This window comes from Battus philenor, unplaced genomic scaffold (assembly GCF_028537555.1).
Source record: "Battus philenor isolate CCGP_79_NKW_IND1 unplaced genomic scaffold, ilBatPhil1.0.hap1 SCAF_13, whole genome shotgun sequence".
Taxonomy (NCBI): Eukaryota; Metazoa; Arthropoda; class Insecta; order Lepidoptera; family Papilionidae; genus Battus; species Battus philenor.
In genome coordinates this window covers 10,144,807-10,165,177 of record NW_027181675.1, presented here as the reverse complement: position 1 = coordinate 10,165,177, position 20,371 = coordinate 10,144,807, and the positions used below count along the sequence as shown (strand labels likewise).

Here is a 20,371-nt window from a genome sequence, read left to right as displayed (position 1 = left end):
AAGCTTACTGTTGATATAATATAACAGATATCAAATGTCAAAATATGAATATCACTTGTTTATAAAAATAAAATAATGGAGGATTCGATACATTCGATATTGTGTGACATTTTTCTTGCGCTAAATACGAGCTCTCAGGATTGTAGCGGCTCAGTGTCAGATCAACGACACCTCAGTGAATAAATTAGATATCTCTGCATTTTTAAAAAATCGTAGAAAGCGTAACTTCGGTAAATAAGACTTTTTAGTTACTTGTGTGATAAATATCCTGTTCATTAAAACAATCAGTCTTTTCTTACAAAACGTATGCAGGATATCAATGAAAAGTACTAAAAAAATAAAAATACTAATCAAAATGTAATATTATTATGTCATAATTTTAACTTATTATTACAGGGTTTCCGATGAACAAGAAATACGCAAAAGTAAGAAGAGTGTATCGTTTTTTACGTTGGTAAGTTGTTTAACATGGGTCAACCCAAGTATTCGTTCGAATAAGAGAATATTTTAAAAATATCATTTTTTTTAGTTTCGATTTGCCAACAGGCTGGATATTTTATACATCTTCTTGTCGCTCCTGTTTTCAATACTATGCGGGATTACTTTTCCCCTTGGGGTATTACTGTTCTCTGCCCTGCTTCAAGCTATGGTTGAATATGGTCAGTCGGTGATTGAGGGTACTCCAGAAAACGAACTATTTCTTCAAGCTCTCACGGACTTCGTTATATACAATTGTGTACTTGGAGTAGTTTGTTTCATATTTTCTTACATTGCAACGGTACTAATGAACATGGCTGCTTATAATCAGGTAATATCGGCATGAAAGTACAATTTTTTTTTGTTAATATTTTCATTAATGACGATTTTTTCTTCTTTTCTTAATTGAGTAATAACTAGGCATGTGTCAAATAATTAATGCTATTCATAATAATCAAGATAAATCACTTGCAATTTACTTATCTAATCCAAAACTTAATGTGAATGAGAATTAATAAATTTCATACTAGAATGACAATAAAAAATGTAATATTAATGACAACTTTTGTACTAGATATTCAAAATAAGACAGGAGTATTTAAGAATGGCCCTTAATCAAGACTTTGAATATTTCGATACACACCAGTCGGGAGATTTTGCAGCTAAAATGACGGAGTGAGTCTCATGCCATGTTTACATTTTTAGTTGTACATACATACATTTGAGTCAAACAATTTTAGCTTTATTTTGAATTTAATTTATAAAAATAATTGTGGTTATGTAATAATAGAATACATAGTATTATTTATATAATAATAGAATATATACATATATATATCCATGACGCCTTAATTTATAACTTGAAATAATAATACGAACAAGAAAATTAAAATACATTGAAAACTTTATATAATAAGTTTTAATATATATCGTACGAAATAAGATACCTGTAAACTTTATTATAAGACAAACTTTTTATAGTAATTTACGTAGAAATATTAAATAACTTAAATAAACAACCTTTATACACTTGTTTAATAAACAGGTTTTTTACAATTATTTATTACAACTGGATTAATCTAATTTTGAAAGTACTTAGAAGCTTTTGAATGATTTCGTACAATATTTCTTTTTTTCACCAGCGACATAGTAAAAGTCGAAGACGGCATCGGAGAGAAGTTAGCAAACTTCGTATTCTATCAGGCGTCTTTCGTCAGTTGTGTAGTCATGGCTTTAATTAAAGGCTGGAAGCTGGCCTTGCTGTGTCTTATTTCATTTCCGATCACTTTCATTCCTGTCGCAATGGCGGGATGGGTAAGTAAAAATGAATATTATATGTCTTTATTTGTTTTTATCATTATGTTTAGAAGATTTTAAAAAATCATAAAAATGTTATATTAAAAACATGGGAATTTTATATTTAAAAATAACATCACTTAAGTAGATATGGGCGATCTAAACGTAGACTCTACTCGAACCTAACACTAAAAAAACTCGCTTGCACATCGCTCGTTTGATAGCAGACATTTCTTCGCGAGTGTTGTTTTTTAACTATGCATTCGTCAACAGTTTATTGGCGTAAACGCAACTCTTGTAGTATTGGAGAAAAAATCTATTTGCGAAAGATCTGGACTCCGAGGAGACTACGGAGTGTTCCCTAGACGTGATATCAGTTTAGCACTATACATTTCGCTTACAACTGCCTGACTCATTAAATATATCTAATATCGCAACGTCTTGTCAGAACCATATCCTGCAAAATTATGCAGTTGTTGAAAGAAAAAGTACCGTAATATTGCTGAGTAGGCTTTTTGAAATTCGAACGCCTTTCTACCCATTAATTTTATATTCGAAAAAGTTTTCAAAACACATAACTAGCTTTCTCATTAATAGATTTCTTCTCGGCTATCGAAGAAAGAAGCTGATGCATCGGGTAAAGCAGGTTCTATAGCTGAAGAAGTACTTAGTGCTATAAGAACTGTATACGCATTTAATGGTCAAAATAAGGAAGCTGAAAGATATGAAAAACATCTTATTAAGGCAAGAGATGCTAACATAAATAAAGGTAACCTAAAATCATTGTAAAAAATTGGTCGGTATTTTATTATTCTGCCTCCCATACAAGAGTATTATGAATTATTCAAGAAACATTTTTTTCGTAATTATGAAAAAAAAAACTAAACAAAAATGGTAATGGACACACATTTTTATTAAAGATTGTTAGTTTGTTTTAAGGATAGATAATATTCTAAACTATTTGTATTGATTTTTTAGCGTTATACAACGGCATCTCCATGGGTCTTTTGTTCACATGCATTTTCGGTTCGTACGCCTTGTCCTTTTGGTTCGGATATAAGTTGATGTTAGACGAACCTGAGACCTATGACATTAACACTATGCTCGCGGTAAGTGTATATATTTATAGCAAGACTGCATACGGAATGATAAACAAAAATCTATCGTATCTATATAAAAAGACAGGCATAGTCTCCATTATGTGTTTTCATTAACTACAGATTTATTATAAAAATGTATAACATTATTAACGAAAATATCTATGTTCCTGAAAAAAAATTAGTTATCTCTTTTACCACTCTCGTCTCGTTAATTTAAAGCTTATTTAATTATAAACTTTTGGCGATTTGGTATATTTTCTGTCAAATATAACGTACCTCAATCTAAAAGACGTTATAAAAATGCTTGTCACATTTTGTTTGAACCTAAATTTTATTCCATTTGTTTGTATAAAGTCAGGTCTATACGAAAATGAGTGCATTGATTTTACTCTTCTACATAAGTAATATAATATAGGTTGATTTATTAACATATGTTTAGATTTCAATAGATTCTAAATAATTTTCAGGTCTTCTTCGGAGTCATGACTGGTACGGGTCAGTTCGGTATGTCGTCGATGCTGATGGAAGTCTTCGGGGTTGCCCAAGGCGCTGGCGTACAGATTTTCTCGCTAATCGATAATATACCGAGCATTAATCCGCTGATGAACCAAGGCTTTAGCCCTACCTCTATAAATGGAGACGTTGAATTCAAAAATGTTTTCTTCCATTATCCGTCGAGACCCGATGTGCCTGTACGTGATTACACTATAAAAAGTAAATTAAATACCCAAACAAAAAAAACATTGCATTTTTACATATTTGGTACTACGGATTTTGGTGCATTTTTTCGTTATCACAAGTATTCATTATATTAATGCAGTACTTGATTTTACTACTTTACCTGCTTTTCCTTCGAGTTTTATTGACAAACATACGGTCACTCGAATGAATCATGAAGAGGTCTTTCCTCGAGATTTGAAAACGAAGTCGATGTAGAATCAAGAGTAGTCTGCCTGTAAACGAACGAAAGTAAATGACATGACCCAGTAGGTTGGCAAGTAGAAGTGGCAGTGAACAGGCCATACATCACGCAGAAAAGGTGGCCACAGTTTAAGACGTTCTACAAGGTGGACAAAAGACCTTTTCAGGTTGTCCAATTATAATAGGTGCTGTCCGCTCCCTACTGTTCGCATTGGAATTTTATGGGGGAGGCATATCCAGCAATAAACATTCAACGGCTTAACATCATGATTAAGAAGACTTGATTTTATAGTCGTCGTTTCAACTCCTAGACGCCCACTGCAAGGCCTCCACCATAGATATCTATGAGGGGATATACCGTATTCGTCACGCTTGGCAGGCGGGTTGGGAATCGCAGTGTAGTACGATGGTACGCACGGAACATTGCTACGTATTCTCTGGAAACTTGTTTGTTTGCAGTGGCTATCCTATATAATTCATGCATAAAGTGTGAATTATACAGGATTGCATCCGGGGAATCGAACACGATACCTACGAACGCATGTCTCTGTCCTCTCGGTGTTTATATAAGTTACTTTTATTACCCTATTCAATAAGCTTGTTTCAACCGTAACATGATTACGTAACGGAATTGACGGTACGCTATCATCATCATTATTTCAGTCGTATGAGTATAGGTCTCCCATATAGATACCTTACCATAAAAAACGAATATTTTCGATCAGGTGCTGAAAGGTGTGAGTCTAAATGTGAAAAGTGGACAATCCGTCGCTCTGGTGGGACACTCGGGTAGTGGCAAATCTACTATTCTACAGCTCATATCCCGGTACTATGATGTTATCGACGGCAATGTAAGCGAATTTATTTTTATAATGTGTTTTGCGTTATCTGCATATTACGAGGGTGGATTGAAAAGTACTCGGCCTAACCAAGAAAATAAACACATACTAAATCAGTTATATTTTTATTTTTCTACATAATCACCATCAAGTTCAATACACTTTTGCCACCTCCCCTTCCAAGCATTTAGACCGTTGAAAAAAATGATTCTTCCTTAGAGTCAAAATATGCGTCTACAGCTGCTTTGACCTCGTCGTTTGTCGAAAATCTTTGACCTCTCAAGTGCTTTTTTAGGTTAGGGAACAGAAAGAAGTCGGATGGTGCCAGATCAGGTGAATACGGCCGATGCGGTAACAGTTCAAAGCCACAGTTGTGAATTTCAGCCATTGACTGTACTGACGTGTGAACACGGGCGTTATCTTGATGAAACAGGACTTTTCTTCTGAGCATTCCTCGACGTTTTTCTTTAATTTCTTCTCGTAAACGACGTAGTAAGGTGCAGTAGTAATTAGAGTTTATAGTCTGACCCCTTTCAAGATAATCAATCATAATCACACCTTTCGAGTCCCAGAATACTGAAGCCATCACCTTATTTGCCGACAAAATCGACTAAGCCTTTTTAGGGGGTGGTGAACCAGGTCTTCTCCACTGTTTTGATTGTTGTTTTGTTTCCGGTGTACAGTAATGAACCCATGTTTCGTCCATAGTAACAAAACGATTCAAAAAATCATCTGCATCGGCTTCAAATAACTCCAAACAGTCGAGTGAAATAGTCAATCGCGTCCTTTTTTGTTCAACTGAAAGCAGTCGCAGAACCCACCTCGCAGACACCTTGTGGAAACCCAACTCGTTGACAATGATGTTTTGAGTTCGTTCATAAGAGATGCCTATAATCTCGGCTATCTCTCTAATTTTTAATCTGCGGTCTCCCATTATTAAATCAAGTACTTTTTTAATATTTTCGTCAGTAGTTGACGTCGAAGGCCTTCCAGAGCGGGGTTCATCTTTCACACTCTCTCTACGACGCTTAAATTCTGCTATCCATTTTTTGACGGATGAATATGACAGAGCACAATCGCCTAATGTACTGACCATGTCATCATGGATGGCTTTTGATGATAGCCCCTTCTTATGGAGGTACTTAATGACGGCACGCTGCTCGATTTGCTCAATTCGCGGAAATTATGTCCGATTACTTTGTTAATAAATTTATAAAATCACAACTAATTATCGCACACGTTTCGAACTTCACACAATGAACTAGTCTGAACTGAACTAAATAATGTGCGTAGATTTGATTTTTAGAATTGAATGGATCTGTGTTAGGCCGAGTACTTTTCAATCCACCCTCGTATGTATTAGATACTGTGCTTGTTTATAAGATCTGTAGAAACCAACTAATCGACAAAAAAGTGTTCAACTGACTAATTAGATTAACTATGTATATATAGAATATAGCCTATAATGGTCGCCTATCTTTTCAAGATCCATTTGTTATGCCCTTGGATAATTTTAAAGATGTTTTATATAGGTTATCTTCTGAAGTAAAAATTTCTTCTGCCTCTGTCATGTTCATTTTATTTAAAATAAAAATAAAAAGCGTTAAAAAAATACGGGACAAAAAAGTATATATTTGAAATAAAAAAATTTGATCAACAACTAATCTATTTACATATATACATTAATCCAATTTAAAAAGTTAGTGAATATTTTTTTTTCTGTGATTATCTAATTACTGATTAATTAATTATTACAGTTATTTATTTATCATCAATATGTTCTAAAATATTTTTTTGTATTTTGATCGTAGATATGGGATTGCAGTAAATGTTTAAAATGTTTATTTTATACACTATTTATAGAGAGCTGATGGACTAAGAATCGGACTGATTATATTTGATTTATATTGAAATCAATTTACTTTTATTTATGGGTATAACGTAGAATCCGCTCTGTTCAGAATTTTTGCTGCAATTTATGCTGGGTGTGTAATTGTTTCTTTACAGCTTAATTTATAGTTAAAAGCATAATTTACAATCCCAAAGCGCGAGATTCTCGAGTATATCAATTTTTAAAATATGTCCTCTATTTAAAACAAAATTGATGTCGTGAAGTATTATATTAAATATAATATCCATTATATTCGACAATAAAACACAATACACATAATTCCGAAAAAAAAACCAGCGACCACAATTCTCTTAATACAACAATAAGAGATAAGCTTTTATTATCCAGTTTTCGTTTACATAAAGTTGATTCATCATTTTTGGTACAAGGTATAAGTTTCTGTAATAAAAATCCTGTAGCAATTTTACGTTCCATCCGCGAAAAAAATCAAAGCTTATATTAAACCAATAATTAATAAATTATAATATATTTTTGTATTAATTTATAATTATATAGGACATAAACATGCCTGGGATTCATATCACGTTGATTTTAATATAAAAAAATACATGATTCATTACAGAAAAATTGTAAAATCATTGAAAAGAGTAACTATGGAGTTCCTTGCCAGTTTCTTGATAGAGTAAATATTCTGGGCCTAGCAGTAGTAGTATTTGAAATATTTTGATCAGTAACACAATGTATAAATAAATATTAAAATATATTATATATATATCTGTGTGTTGATTTTTAGAAAGTAATTAGCAGAGCGAAAGAATAAATATTAATTTCATCTTAAATTATTTTTGTTTGTTAATAACAAATAATGTTTGATCTCCCTAATGAAATAAAAATATTTCAGATTAGTGTGGACGGTAACGATGTTCGAGAGGTTTCAGTGCGTTGGTTGCGGGCTCAGGTCGGTGTGGTGAGCCAAGAGCCAGTGCTATTCAATACTACCGTTCGCGAGAACATTCGCTATGGGCGGGCCGACGCCTCTGATGCTGAAATTGAATCTGTATCTAAACAAGCCAATGCCCACGATTTTATCATAAAACTACCTTCGGTAAATAATTTACGTAATGTTTATTATCCATAACCATTAAAATTAAAATAATTAAGTTAATTACCGCGGATGGTAACAGCTTTTTATAACGGTCATATACTATGGAATTCTTAACTTTCAATTTACTCTTGTTGGCAAGGTGGACAGACGATCGTGTAAAGCTCCGAAGACGCTGGACGCTAGAAGAAAGTCGCTTTCACTCTAAACTAAAATATATTGTGGAAGCTTATGGACGTCCTAAGGCTAAAATTATGATGATGATGATAAAATAAAAAAAAAACAATTGTTTTAAAGTAAACTCAAATAGTCTATTGAAAAAAAAAACACAAAATATGAATTATTTTCTTTAACCAATCTTATGTTACCAGCAACTTTTAGACCCTAAAGTAAAATAATGCTAAGTAAGTGCCGCTTAAATTTTATTACATTATACTACCACATTTTACTTTTTTAGACGTACATCATTATTACATACATTATTTTTACGTAAATTAGTATTAACACTGGTTTAACAATTTAGCTATTTGTTATATAAGGGGGAAAACATTAACCAAATGTTAATATATAGGGTTATGACACTTTGGTGGGCGAGCGTGGTACGTCACTCTCCGGAGGCCAAAAGCAGCGAATTGCTATTGCACGAGCCCTCATTAGAAATCCGAAAATATTGCTTTTGGACGAGGCAACAAGTGCGTTAGATACGTCTTCGGAAGCAAAAGTTCAAAAGGCTCTAGATAAGGTATTTAACAATTGGTAGTTTTTTTTTTAATAAACTAGATTACTGTCGTGGCGATAACATTCGAAATCACCTTAAATACCTAAAAAAACCTTATTAAAAAAAACTTTTTTTAAAAAGATAAGTTTAGTTATTGACGCCACTACTAGTATAACCAAAGTATTATACTTTTAGAAATAAGGTTACCATTTCATCACTTTTAAATTTAACTTTATTATTTTAAATGTTACCCGAGAACACCATTATTACATAAAAAATGCTTTTAACAAAAGATGTGGCAAAATAATAAAAAAATAATTGTAATCTGTTAACTTACATATCCTAACATTACAATTATATTGTTTTATAAGATCTTTTCAAACATTTATTGCTTTTCAGGCGCAAAAAGGTCGTACGACTATTATTGTAGCTCATAGACTTTCAACTATAAGAAATGTAGACGTTATTTACGTATTCAAAGATGGGGAGGTGATAGAATGCGGCAACCACGAAGAGTTGATGAACACTAAGGGTCACTATTACGACATGGTTATGGTACAGTCGTCTCCGGAACAAAACATTACAACAGGTTATCAGTCATATGTTTCTTTATATTGCTAAAAGACAATGTATGTTCGCTCGTGAAGCCTCTTGAAGCGGGCAGTGCAAGACCGGTAATCGAGGCGATCTTTGGGAGAGACCTATGCCATGTGGACAGTTGTCGTCTATCAGCTGACACGATTATAATGATAATTGTCACAAAAGATTTATAGCATCCAAGATTAAAAAAAGTTTTGTATATGCACATATGTAAATAACAACGAGTTCGGAAGACGCTGAAAATCTATTTGTAACATCAATTTTTATAAGAGAACATTTTTTAACACTTAATAATAAACATATGTATTAGATGTGCAACTAAATTCCGTTACTTTTTTAATGAAATGGAACTTTATTGTGAAGAAATACCTACATATATATTATTCTAAATATTGTCCATTCAAGTTATCCACAAATAAATCCACTAAGGATTTTTCCATTCAAGCATCCACAATTAAATCCACTAAGGATTTTTCCATTCAAGCTATCCACAAATAAATTCACTAAGGATTTTTCCATATGAGCTATCAGAGACCTTATCCTATCTAGGGAATATGTCGAGCCGGTTAGGACCTTCTTTTTGAAAGTTTCCTTTCGTTAAGTTTTAACGGGTTAAGCAACATGAGGCCGAGCGTTGTCATAATGTAAAATTACATTTTCAAGTGTTTTTGCTCGTATTTTGGCAGTTTTTGGCACAGTACTATTCGCATCAACTGAAGTCGATATACTTCCTTTCCCAGCGATTCAATAGCATTAAGCATGCCTTTTTTTAAAAAAAATTACTCCTTCGGTACTTTTAGATATTAGTGTAGGGAGAAGTTAATAGAACATGTTGCTGTAGATAATATTTAATAGAAATCTATCCGGGATTTATTAGCCTTGAGTTGTCATTGCAAAACTCGAAAGGATAAACATAACCGAACATTAAGGAAATTGAAAGAGTTGGACAGGAATTTTTATTACGCAATCAAGTTTAGAGGGTCTTATTATATTAGCTGTGTGTCATTCAACATCGTGTGTACAACTTGCTCGACTTTTCGTTGTAATATATTTAATCCATAATAAATTTTAACAGACAAAATGAATACCATTGTGCAGTCAGACTGGGATATTAATGAAATGCAAGAAGATGAAGGTGAATTTGTCAAAATCGAGGTAATATTTATTATTGTCTTAGTATTATTATTAGCGTGATTTTTTTATTCAAAAGGTGTAATAAGTATTGCTATGTTAGTTTAAATTCACTTTCTGTAAATATTTACTTTCTACGTCGTTTAAAAAAAGTGTAAATATATAATATGAATTGGAGAAACTAAGTGTTATCTAACCTATTATGCAGATCTTATTCCAAAATTTAGTTTTAATATGTGGAATTAATAAAGAATATAAGTTTTTAAAGCTTCTCGAAATTAATGTTAATGTTCAAGCTTATTAAAATATATTCATATCAATGTTGTTTCAAAATTTATAAAGGAATGATTAACTGTGGTAAGGAGCGTAGGCTTGTCAGTTACTTTGCGTCAATTGGTTGTCTGTACGAATCGGGAATTCTCAAAAAAATCAAATTTTTTCAAATATCAGCAGAATCATTGAAAATTGCTGAACATAAAATGTAGTGAAATGGATAGGTATTGATGTCCCCTGTTTATTGTACAATGCTTGAGCCTGTTGCGCTTGTAGTTTTGACATTTTACAGCTGTGCCAATATTTCAGAGCATTGTTGATAGATGTACACAACAAACTTCTACAATTTTGGGCATACATATTAAATACATAAAATATTAATTATGATCAGATTCCAGTTAGTGATAACTAGAAAAAAATGTATTTCATTGATAGGAAAAGAAGGAAGAAAAAGAAGAAACTGTTTCATTCTGGCGCGTGATACGTCTTAACGCTCCAGAATGGAAGTCGGCATCAGCGGCCAGTCTCTGCTCTTTGTTAAGCGGATTCGCTATGCCGCTATTTGCAGTTGTCATGGGCGATTTCATGGGGGTAATTATTTTGTTCTTAATAGTGGTCGTCATGATAAAGGCGATTCTATGGTAGCCGCAATTTGAAATATTATTTTGCTGTCGAATCTGTGGTCCCAAGATTAAAGAGAGCATCATTCTTTCATAAACATCTATAGCTGGACTCGGCACTCCGCTGTAGATTTCCAATAGGATCAGTTGGAATCAGTCTGAATCCAACGTCGGCGACCTTAACAAGATTGTCTGTCCGCCTTATTGGTGTATGTCCTTCACTGCTCTTGCCGATCAGTGGTCTAAACTCCAGAAACTTGAGGCCTTAACAGCCATCTGTTCTGCGCGCTATATTGCCCAATGCCACCTTAACTCGCCAAAAACAATGCTTGTTTACTGTTTTATTAATTAGAATGCTACTTGAAGTTGTGTCTATAATTAAACCTTATTAATTATTGAGTGAAAAAGTATAGCGATGTTAGATTTTTTTTAAATTGTAAATCATTGTATACTACGAAAATGAAATAGAGATTTTTTTATATTTTAAAAGGATAGAATTAGTAATGTAATAAATGTAATGTACATTATTATTATAATAAAGTTGTAAATTAATTTTGTGAAAATGAATCAACTTTTCAAAAGGTACTGGATAATTTTTATTCTAAATTATCAAAGTACATCGTTTGATTGTGGTGAGGACGAAAGATATCAAAATAAATTGTACATTTATAAGTATGTTTGTGCTCTCCACATTTCCGTCGTTATATATTGTTTTCAATGATCGAATTGCCAAAAAATAACACATCCGCATTAATGTACTAGGAATTTCTTACTTATTTTCTGGAATTCTTTAAACAATTTCTTTTTAATTTTCAATTCACCTAAAATTTTACTATTACAGGTATTATCAAATCCTAACACCGTCGAAGTTCTTGTACAAGTGGAGAGATATGCAATAATTTTTTTTTTAATTGGCATCATTTCCGGAATCGTCAACTTCGTAGTGGTAACTATACTAATATCATCGTTTGGATCATCTTTATTAGCGGACATTATTATTGGACTAAAGGTAGCCTCGCAAAAAACTTTTATAGTGATTAAAAATTAGGTTAAAGGAATCCAAAAGGGCCAAGTTATATAAATACTAGAATCCTATAATAGCATACTATAACTTAAAGCTGTGAAGGTTCCAAATGCGACCGGATCTGAAAAGAGGTCACAACAACCTCACATGGGTTTTTTTGATTTTCTTTATCCTTACTTACTTCTCCAATATCAAATCTTCACTCCATGTATTTACCTTTTCATATCTAAGTATTTATCAAGTTTTAGTTTAAGACTTCTTGAATTTTTTTTTATTATGCCAGAGATAGGTATAACAACTTATCTTTATTTCTACTGCTGACTTTATGTATAACGTTACTTTTTAACATTTATTATTGTTCTTTAGCTGATCATCATATTATACATATATAAATCAGCTTTGTACCAGGCCAGTACAAACTGAGCCACCTTCTTTTATCTTTATGATATTCTGTAAAATAGATTTTTTATGTTACAATTGTGACATGGCACTAAATTATCTTTTTTATTATATTTTCTTCACTAAACTCTTCACTAAAAAATTTTACAGAACTCTCATTGTATAATTTACACGAATAGCTCTCTATTACTAGTGGAACAATAAACATAATTTTCAAGGTATACTTCTATGGTGTGGCGGGGGAGAATCTAACGATGAGACTCCGAGTGTTGTTGTTCAAAAATATGCTGCAACAAGAAGTCGCGTACTTCGATGACAAAGCGAACTCGACCGGCGTCCTCTGTGCACGTCTCTCCGGGGAGGCTGCAGCGGTGCAAGGGGTTTGTTGATATAAAAATTAGTCATAATATTTCCAGCGTTGAGAGTCTACTTCCAGAAGAAAGATGTTGTAATCTACCGTCATCTAAACTTATAATTATCTAATGTAATAATCGAACATTGTGACACACATTAGTCGTAGTTTTTCGTCGTAAAGCATTTTTGATTCTAGGATATGCGGATTTCTTCTGTCTCTATATATGTTAACGATCTTTAATAAATCCATATTTTACTGAACCTACAACAAACTATCGTAAGACACTGCACCACTATGCTATATATATTATACATGAATATCATGTATAGTAAAGAAGTATTTATACGGGATACACAAGGTACATACATCGTCATGGAATACAAGATTTAGATAAATCTAATATCACTAACCAAAATTCGTACAGATGGGCCCTTCCATATTTAACTCAACAGCAATATTACTCAACATGAATTCTATAAAATTTTTAGGCAACTGGACAAAGAATCGGGACAGTCTTACAAGCAATAGGCACCGTTTTATTTTCCGTGGTGCTTGCTCTTTACTATCAGTGGCAAGTAGGCCTGATCTCTATGTGCTCCGTGCCACTAATGGCCATAGTCCTGTACTACGAAAGTAAACTAGCTAACGCCGCAACCTCCAGTTCGAAGAAAGCAATGGAGGCATCATCAAAGGTAAAAAATGAATACAGACTCATCGGTGACCATAGTTTTGATAAAATATATATCTGAAGTAGTATATAAGAACACTAGGTTATTACTATTGGTTATGTTCTAAGCATGTTATTATTTTCGAGCGATTAAAGAGAAGGTTGTTCATTTAATGGTGTGTTAATTAATTGCATAATCTGTTCAATTTCACGACTGTATTTACATTTTAAGATCAGATAACAGCAATAGCTAAAGTCTATCCCATTCGGGCGTTATCGAGAGTTGACTTGACTTGAGTGCTCTTGCACAGTCCTTGTCTCCAAGACCTGTCTGAGAAATGTAATAAAACTACTTAAGTTACTTAATGTTTCTTCATATCATCCGCAAAGAGTCATTTACAGTGACCACTTATATACGTTGTAGAAAGACCAATTGGATCGAAACTAGAATCAGATAGAGCTCCCAGCAATTACATACTCCAATGTAAAACAACGAGGGTTCCAATCGCGCGCTATTCTGATACAAACTCACAAGAAACAGATTTTTTTTGTGGGTATTTTAACAATGCTTACTACAACAGTGGAAAATTCATTCTCGAGCATTATTATCACTTAAAAAAGAATCATAATAAAAATATTTTACAAGTTTTGTAAATAAAAACTTTAATTTATTACGCGGTGTGTATTGAAATACCGCTCATGGTTGATCACCAAAGAGTAGCTTTAAGATCTCCAAGTCAAGTGGTCACTGGATTGGGAGATCCGATGAAATAAATAGTGCAATGCTTCGCGCGTAAGGCCGCCCACTAGGTGGGCCGGCTACATAGTTAAGGGCGCATAAACTCGCTAGATGCGGGCAGCGCAAGACCAGACATCGTGGCCATCTTTGGGAGAAGCCTATGCCTTGCAGTGGGCGTCCATCGGCTGAAAAGCATAAGAGAGCAGAAGTCCAAGATAAACACCTTCAGTACTCTATCAACGCAAAATACCCTTATAATATTATGGTATTCTTTACTATATTTCATTTTTCATTCACGTGATATTTGAAATGTTACGTTCATTAATTGTCTTATTTTACCACAGTTAGCGGTGGAAGTAGTTGCAAACGTACGAACAGTAGCGTCTTTGGGTCGGGAAGAGATGTTCGTCAATGAATACTCAACGCATTTACAGCCAGCCCTCACGCACGCTAAGAAAAGTTCTCATTGGCGTGGTGTAGTCTTTGGTCTGTCTAGAAGTATTTTCAACTTTGCCTATGCAGCGTCCTTGTTCTACGGCGGGACGTTGATGATCTACAACCGCGTCGATTACGTACTCATTCTTAAGTAAGTACTACTTTGTATATATAAGAAAGAGTATATAAGAACTCGTATGGAAATCTTTCCACTTATGTACTGACATATAATGATACCTCTGGAGGTTCCAGAGTTTAATTTCCAGGTTTTAATTATATTCTATATTTCAAGTCCCAAAAATTTTCCAAAAATATTTCATTCGCCAAGTAAAGGTAAGTTGATACAGCGTTATTTGATATTTTTAAACTACCTATTATAGATAAAAAACTTGACAAGAATTTTTTTCGCATATGGTACAAAATGCAGTCCGGGGCTAGTTTTTTTTTATGAAGGAAGTAAATAATATGTCATTTAACTCTTGTCAAGATATTTTACCTACTAATATTATAAGTTGTAATTTGTACTACTTTCAGATCTGCTGAAGCTCTACTCATGGGTGCAAGTTCCGCAGGACAAGCTTTTGCTTTTGCACCAAATTTCCAAAAAGGTATAAAGGCTGCAGGACGAATTATAGTTATTCTTGATAAAAAATCTGAAATTGTTGATCCTGTCAAGCCAGCAGTTGAAAACTTTGTAAGTTTATTCATAAATGAGTTTACATTATTTTTATTGTACAGCCAAAATGATATTTTATACAAGTGTGGATAAAGTTAATAAAAAAAGTAAAGTTAGTAAATAAAGTTAATCTGTTGACGTGTGAAGGTAACCGACTCAGCTCACAGGATTACTAATGTGGCAGTTGGTAAGTCACATAGCGCGCAGAAAAGATGGTCAATGGAGACTTAAGGTTTCAGGCCTGAAAGGTGGGTCTCACGGATCGGCAAGCGTCTACTCACAAGGTGTACAAACGACCTTGTTAAGGTTATCGAAAAAGGTTGGATGCAAACCGTTTTCAAAGTGTCCTATGTCCAACTGTAACGTCCCTTCGCTAAAATGATGATGACTGACGTCAATCACCCTGAAAAATAGTATGAGTAATAATCTCAAATGTAGAATTAAACTTTATTGAAAATATGAAGTTGGCTTAAATTTGATAAATTTAATTATTTTTCCGAAAGAGAGGAAAAGGCGAAGCGAGTCTCCGGAATATCGATTTTAAATACGCAATGCGACCAGCGGTACAGGTGCTGAAAAATATGAACCTCGAAATACCGCGTGGCGAAACGATCGCTCTAGTAGGAGAAAGCGGTAGCGGGAAAAGTACTATTATCCAACTTCTAGAACGATACTACGACCCCGAAGTTGGTGTAGTGGTAAGAAGTTCAATATTTTTTGTACTTTTAAATGACAAGACGAGTCTCAACTTGCCTCGTCAATATCCTTCACAAAAACGCATTGCTATACAGAGTTTTAAAAGTCAAAACATGCATCACTAGAAGCTTTTAGACATGAAACATCTTCTTTTTTTGATTTTCTCTATACATGATGATACAATTAGCAGCAAAATACTTTAAAGTTTCACACTTAATTCCAATCATCCTTCATAAAGTGATCAAATATGCAACTGTTAATAACTTCTTACAGTACAAAGTCAACAAGGATAGATATGAAACAATAATAAATTTTAATATATAGTAATCCGTATTTTCAAAACGCTTTTTGATAGTAAATGATTATTACCTTACTTATTATTTCTGAAAACATTGGTTTTCGGAAAAGGGTACAAATACATTGTTGGACAAATAATGATCTATGCGTTACCCCTTTAAAGCTTTTGCACAGATTTTCAATCATCATTATAAAGACCATATATAAACTTTATCTCATACTTATGCAAAATTATTTCCATTTTTAAATATAGTTTACAAAAACATTTTATTTTACATTAAAATTTTATTATTTTCACAAGAAAAAGCTGACAATTTTCGACTTTAATTATACTTTATTTTTCTATACAGACTCAAGATGGTATTCCTTTACCGAAACTTCGTATAGCGGACTTAAGACAGACTTTAGGGTTTGTTCAACAAGAACCAATACTGTTCGACCGGACCATCGCCGAGAACATAGCGTACGGAGACAACTCAAGAACGCCTGACATGAATGAAATCATTGAAGTTTCTAAACAAGCGAACATACATAACTTCATTCTTTCTCTACCTAATGTATTTATTTTACACTTTTAAATTATTATTCGTTTACATTATTTTTTTGGATGTATGTATATTATTTTTGTGTGTATTATTTAAACTTAAGTTTTTTAGTCGGATTGGCAAGTTGAAGTGCTAGTGGAACAGCGCGCAGAATAGATGGCCGCTGATGCCTTTGTGTTCTGGAGTGGAAACCATGGAGAGGGACGTCCATCCATAAGGTGGATAGAAGACTGTACCAAGGTCGTCGGAAGATGCTGGATACAGGCCGCTCCCAATAGGATCCACTGGAAATCTTTGAGAGAGTCCAATGTCCAGTAATGGACATCATAAGGTTGAGATGGCAATGATGATAAGTTAGTTTTTGTAGTACAATATGTTCTAGTAAAATCACGAAAGGTATTTAGCCAATTATTACAAACTACATTTCTGCTACATTTAACTGTAGAAACCGTTAATAATGATGCTTTCTTTATAGAGGATTAGATAGGACTTTAGCTGCTGTTTAATAATTTTCCTTGTTACAAAGAATAATGTTTTATTTTAATATAACATGAAATATTTATCAATGTAATACATGTTAGTTTACACACTGGTATAATAACACTAAAAACATATGATACTCGTTCAAAATGATCTTCGTAAGTTTAAAAATCAAAATTAAACTTTGATGCCAGTTATATGTAATAGAATCACGCACTCCCTTTGTAGAAAAAAATCTTCACTGCCAATATTATAATGGATGGTTTCAGACAGTTAAATTTATTATGGTGTTAAAAGGCTACCATACCTTAAAAACTGATCTTAAAATCCGTGAGTTCTTCGTTGCTTTGTTTTTTTAATAACGGAAGGACAGATTTTTGACTGCATAAAAACATATGAGGTTAAATAAAAACCTGCTGGAGAGTTCCAAAATTGCAAGTTCGTGTAACTCTATTACAGCAATACGGTTCTTTTTATCACCACACTCCATATTGATATCAGAAAAACATTTAACACTGAATGGCGCGAAAAAGAATAAAACAGAATTAAACTTTATACAAGAATGAAATTTAAAGTTAAGTTTTTTTTTAATTGTAACAGTTTTTATGGACAGATTAAGCATAGGCAGTATATGCTCGAAGGTAACGAACGTAAACCACACCTCTCCTTGAACGATTTAATTCTCCAGTATAATAAAACAAGATTTTTTGTATTTGAATATTAGTGACAAGTTTAGTGCAACAAATTTTTACAACAACAATCCAAAGGCGGATTTTATTCCAACTGCATTCTTTTTTTTATTCCAACCAATTTTTTTTATTCCAACTGGCGGATTTTATTCCAACTGCCTTAGCCATATCCGGCTTAATTGATTGGTTGTGATTTGTTTTTTATATATTTTAGGGCTATGACACAAACATTGGTTCAAAAGGTACTCAGCTATCAGGAGGACAGAAACAGAGGGTGGCCATCGCTAGAGCACTCATTCGAAAACCTAATATACTGTTACTCGATGAAGCTACGAGCGCCCTTGATACAGAGAGTGAAAAGGTAAAACACTTTACATCTCCCTCTAACTGTCATTTTTGTCTCAAAACTGTTGCTTATTGGATTGCACACGACATGACGTGTTGGACTTGGCGGCTTTCTTATCAGGTGAAGTACGTAATTATGACTATTGCACATACGAGGAATTCTTCGTTCTTTCGAGGCGCGTCCCTGCGCTGACGGCGTTGTCTCCGAGCAGGATCTGTCCTTTGCCGATCCCGTTCGGCCGCCTCCTTCTGGACCATGACGGTCTCACAGAAAAAGGCCACGGCCCTCCACGCCGATGACCCGCTCAGCATCGCCGACACGACTGCTGGCAAGGAAAGGTCCTGTCCGATCTCGTCCGCCAGGATCCGCCGCTCCGAATGCCGCGCCGGGTAGTCCGCGAGCGTGTGCGAGGCGGAATCCTGAGCGGCCCCACCGCAATGGAAGCAGTTCGCCGTCGCTTAGCGTTCAGTCCTACACAGGTAATCACCGAAGCAACCGTGTCCGGTGATCACCTGCGTAAGCCTGTAGGTGAGCCTTCCGTCTAGTCGCCTCCATCCAGGCCTCGAAGATGGGCATGATCGCTCCAACGACGTGTCTCGCGCATAGCGCGCTTTCGAGAGCTTAGCGCGCCACATCGCGGACGCCCCGTGCACGTCTTCACCACTGTGTCAACTTAACGTTCGTGTGCCGCAACATGGCGCCTGTCAGTGTCACACACAATTTTTTTTACTGATAAATGAAATATTACTATTTACGATCCTGTGGTCCGTACCCAGAGTAAGCGATTTAAACTGTTTTTTAAGCTGATTCGATATAAAGTAACCCGCTTTATTACGGGCACATCTGACCAGTACGCAGCCGGGGAGTTCGGATAAATATGTCAATAGGTATTCAACAGTTTAAACCTGATAAAACTTTAAAAAGTTTTTGAATTTTACTGTTTTAAAAATACGATAGTATGCTTATTGAAATGGGAGATTATTGTGTGTAGTAAAACGCTTAACTGTTCCATACGGAAAGTTTTTACTGACAAAATTACACGGCTATTTATGCACCTGCGCAATTAACATAAGAATAAGTTTTGATTGTCTCACGGCGTGTCATATGGCATACCGTTTTTCATCGCAGTCTGCTGCGGCGGCGTACTTGAATTGCTGGCTTGAAGCATACCATCTGTTGGAGCCTGCGAATTAATAGCTGTGCTATATATGTGCAGTTTATAGTATGGCTATCTATCTTTTAAGTTATTAATTAGTAAATGATTTCTACTGGATCATAATGTGTCAGTTATATGTTGCAGGTAGTCCAGGAAGCGTTGACGGCGGCGAAGGCTGGTCGTACTTGTGTCATAATAGCGCACAGGCTTAGCACAGTGCGAGATGCAGACCGCATATGCGTGCTTCACGACGGAGCGGTTGCGGAAAGCGGCACGCATGCCGATCTCATGCGATCTCAGGGACTATATTACAACCTTAATCGACGTGGCAATATTTAAAATTAATAAATTATTTTTATGTATTAATAATAAGATTATTAAGTGAAAGTAATTAATTACACATCCTTGTTGTATTTTTACTGTAAAATAATTTTTTTTAAATAATTTACTGTGGTATTTAATTTTGTAACAATTTTTGGCCTATATTCCTATTGTTTATCCTTTATATATACATATATATAAACATGTGTAAATATGTTTATGTATATTATAAATATACAAAACTCACATTCGAAAATATATTTTTATTTATTTTTATATATGTTTACACAAATATATTTGTGTACACATGGATATTGCTAATATATAGTAGATATACCACAAGTGAAAAATTTCGAGACATAAATTAAATTTTTCCTACATAACATGTAATTATTAAAAGCTATTGTTATAATTTTGATTGACATTGACACCGCAATGGTCAATTAAAAATCGATTAAAATTAAAAATAAAGTATTTCAAAACCAACGTAAAAATAATCTGCCGCTTGGATAACGTCAATACTCATTAACTAACAATTGTATGAATTGTAACAGATTGATAGGTCTCCACAAACCGTCAACAAATCTAAACAATCTTAGTCAGTCTTCGTAATTTCA

At 34.0% G+C, this 20,371-nt stretch overlaps 1 protein-coding gene across 1 annotated transcript; it reads left to right on the top strand.

Annotated features, from left to right (window-relative positions):
• The first annotated feature begins 567 nt into the window (after nucleotides 1–567).
• On the top strand, nucleotides 568–19,907 carry LOC137933569 (ATP-dependent translocase ABCB1-like). Its single transcript, XM_068777558.1, has 21 exons — nucleotides 568–808; nucleotides 1,052–1,152; nucleotides 1,620–1,791; nucleotides 2,371–2,542; nucleotides 2,752–2,882; nucleotides 3,341–3,565; nucleotides 4,520–4,645; nucleotides 7,387–7,590; nucleotides 8,159–8,329; nucleotides 8,705–8,894; nucleotides 9,981–10,060; nucleotides 10,745–10,900; nucleotides 11,771–11,875; nucleotides 12,571–12,732; nucleotides 13,196–13,399; nucleotides 14,458–14,699; nucleotides 15,083–15,242; nucleotides 15,728–15,922; nucleotides 16,568–16,774; nucleotides 18,146–18,292; nucleotides 19,578–19,907. Exons 1-21 carry the CDS (start codon nucleotides 647–649, stop codon nucleotides 19,770–19,772), a joined length of 3,507 nt encoding a protein of 1,168 aa, XP_068633659.1. The 5' UTR covers nucleotides 568–646; the 3' UTR covers nucleotides 19,773–19,907.
• Nucleotides 19,908–20,371: the final 464 nt, after the last annotated feature.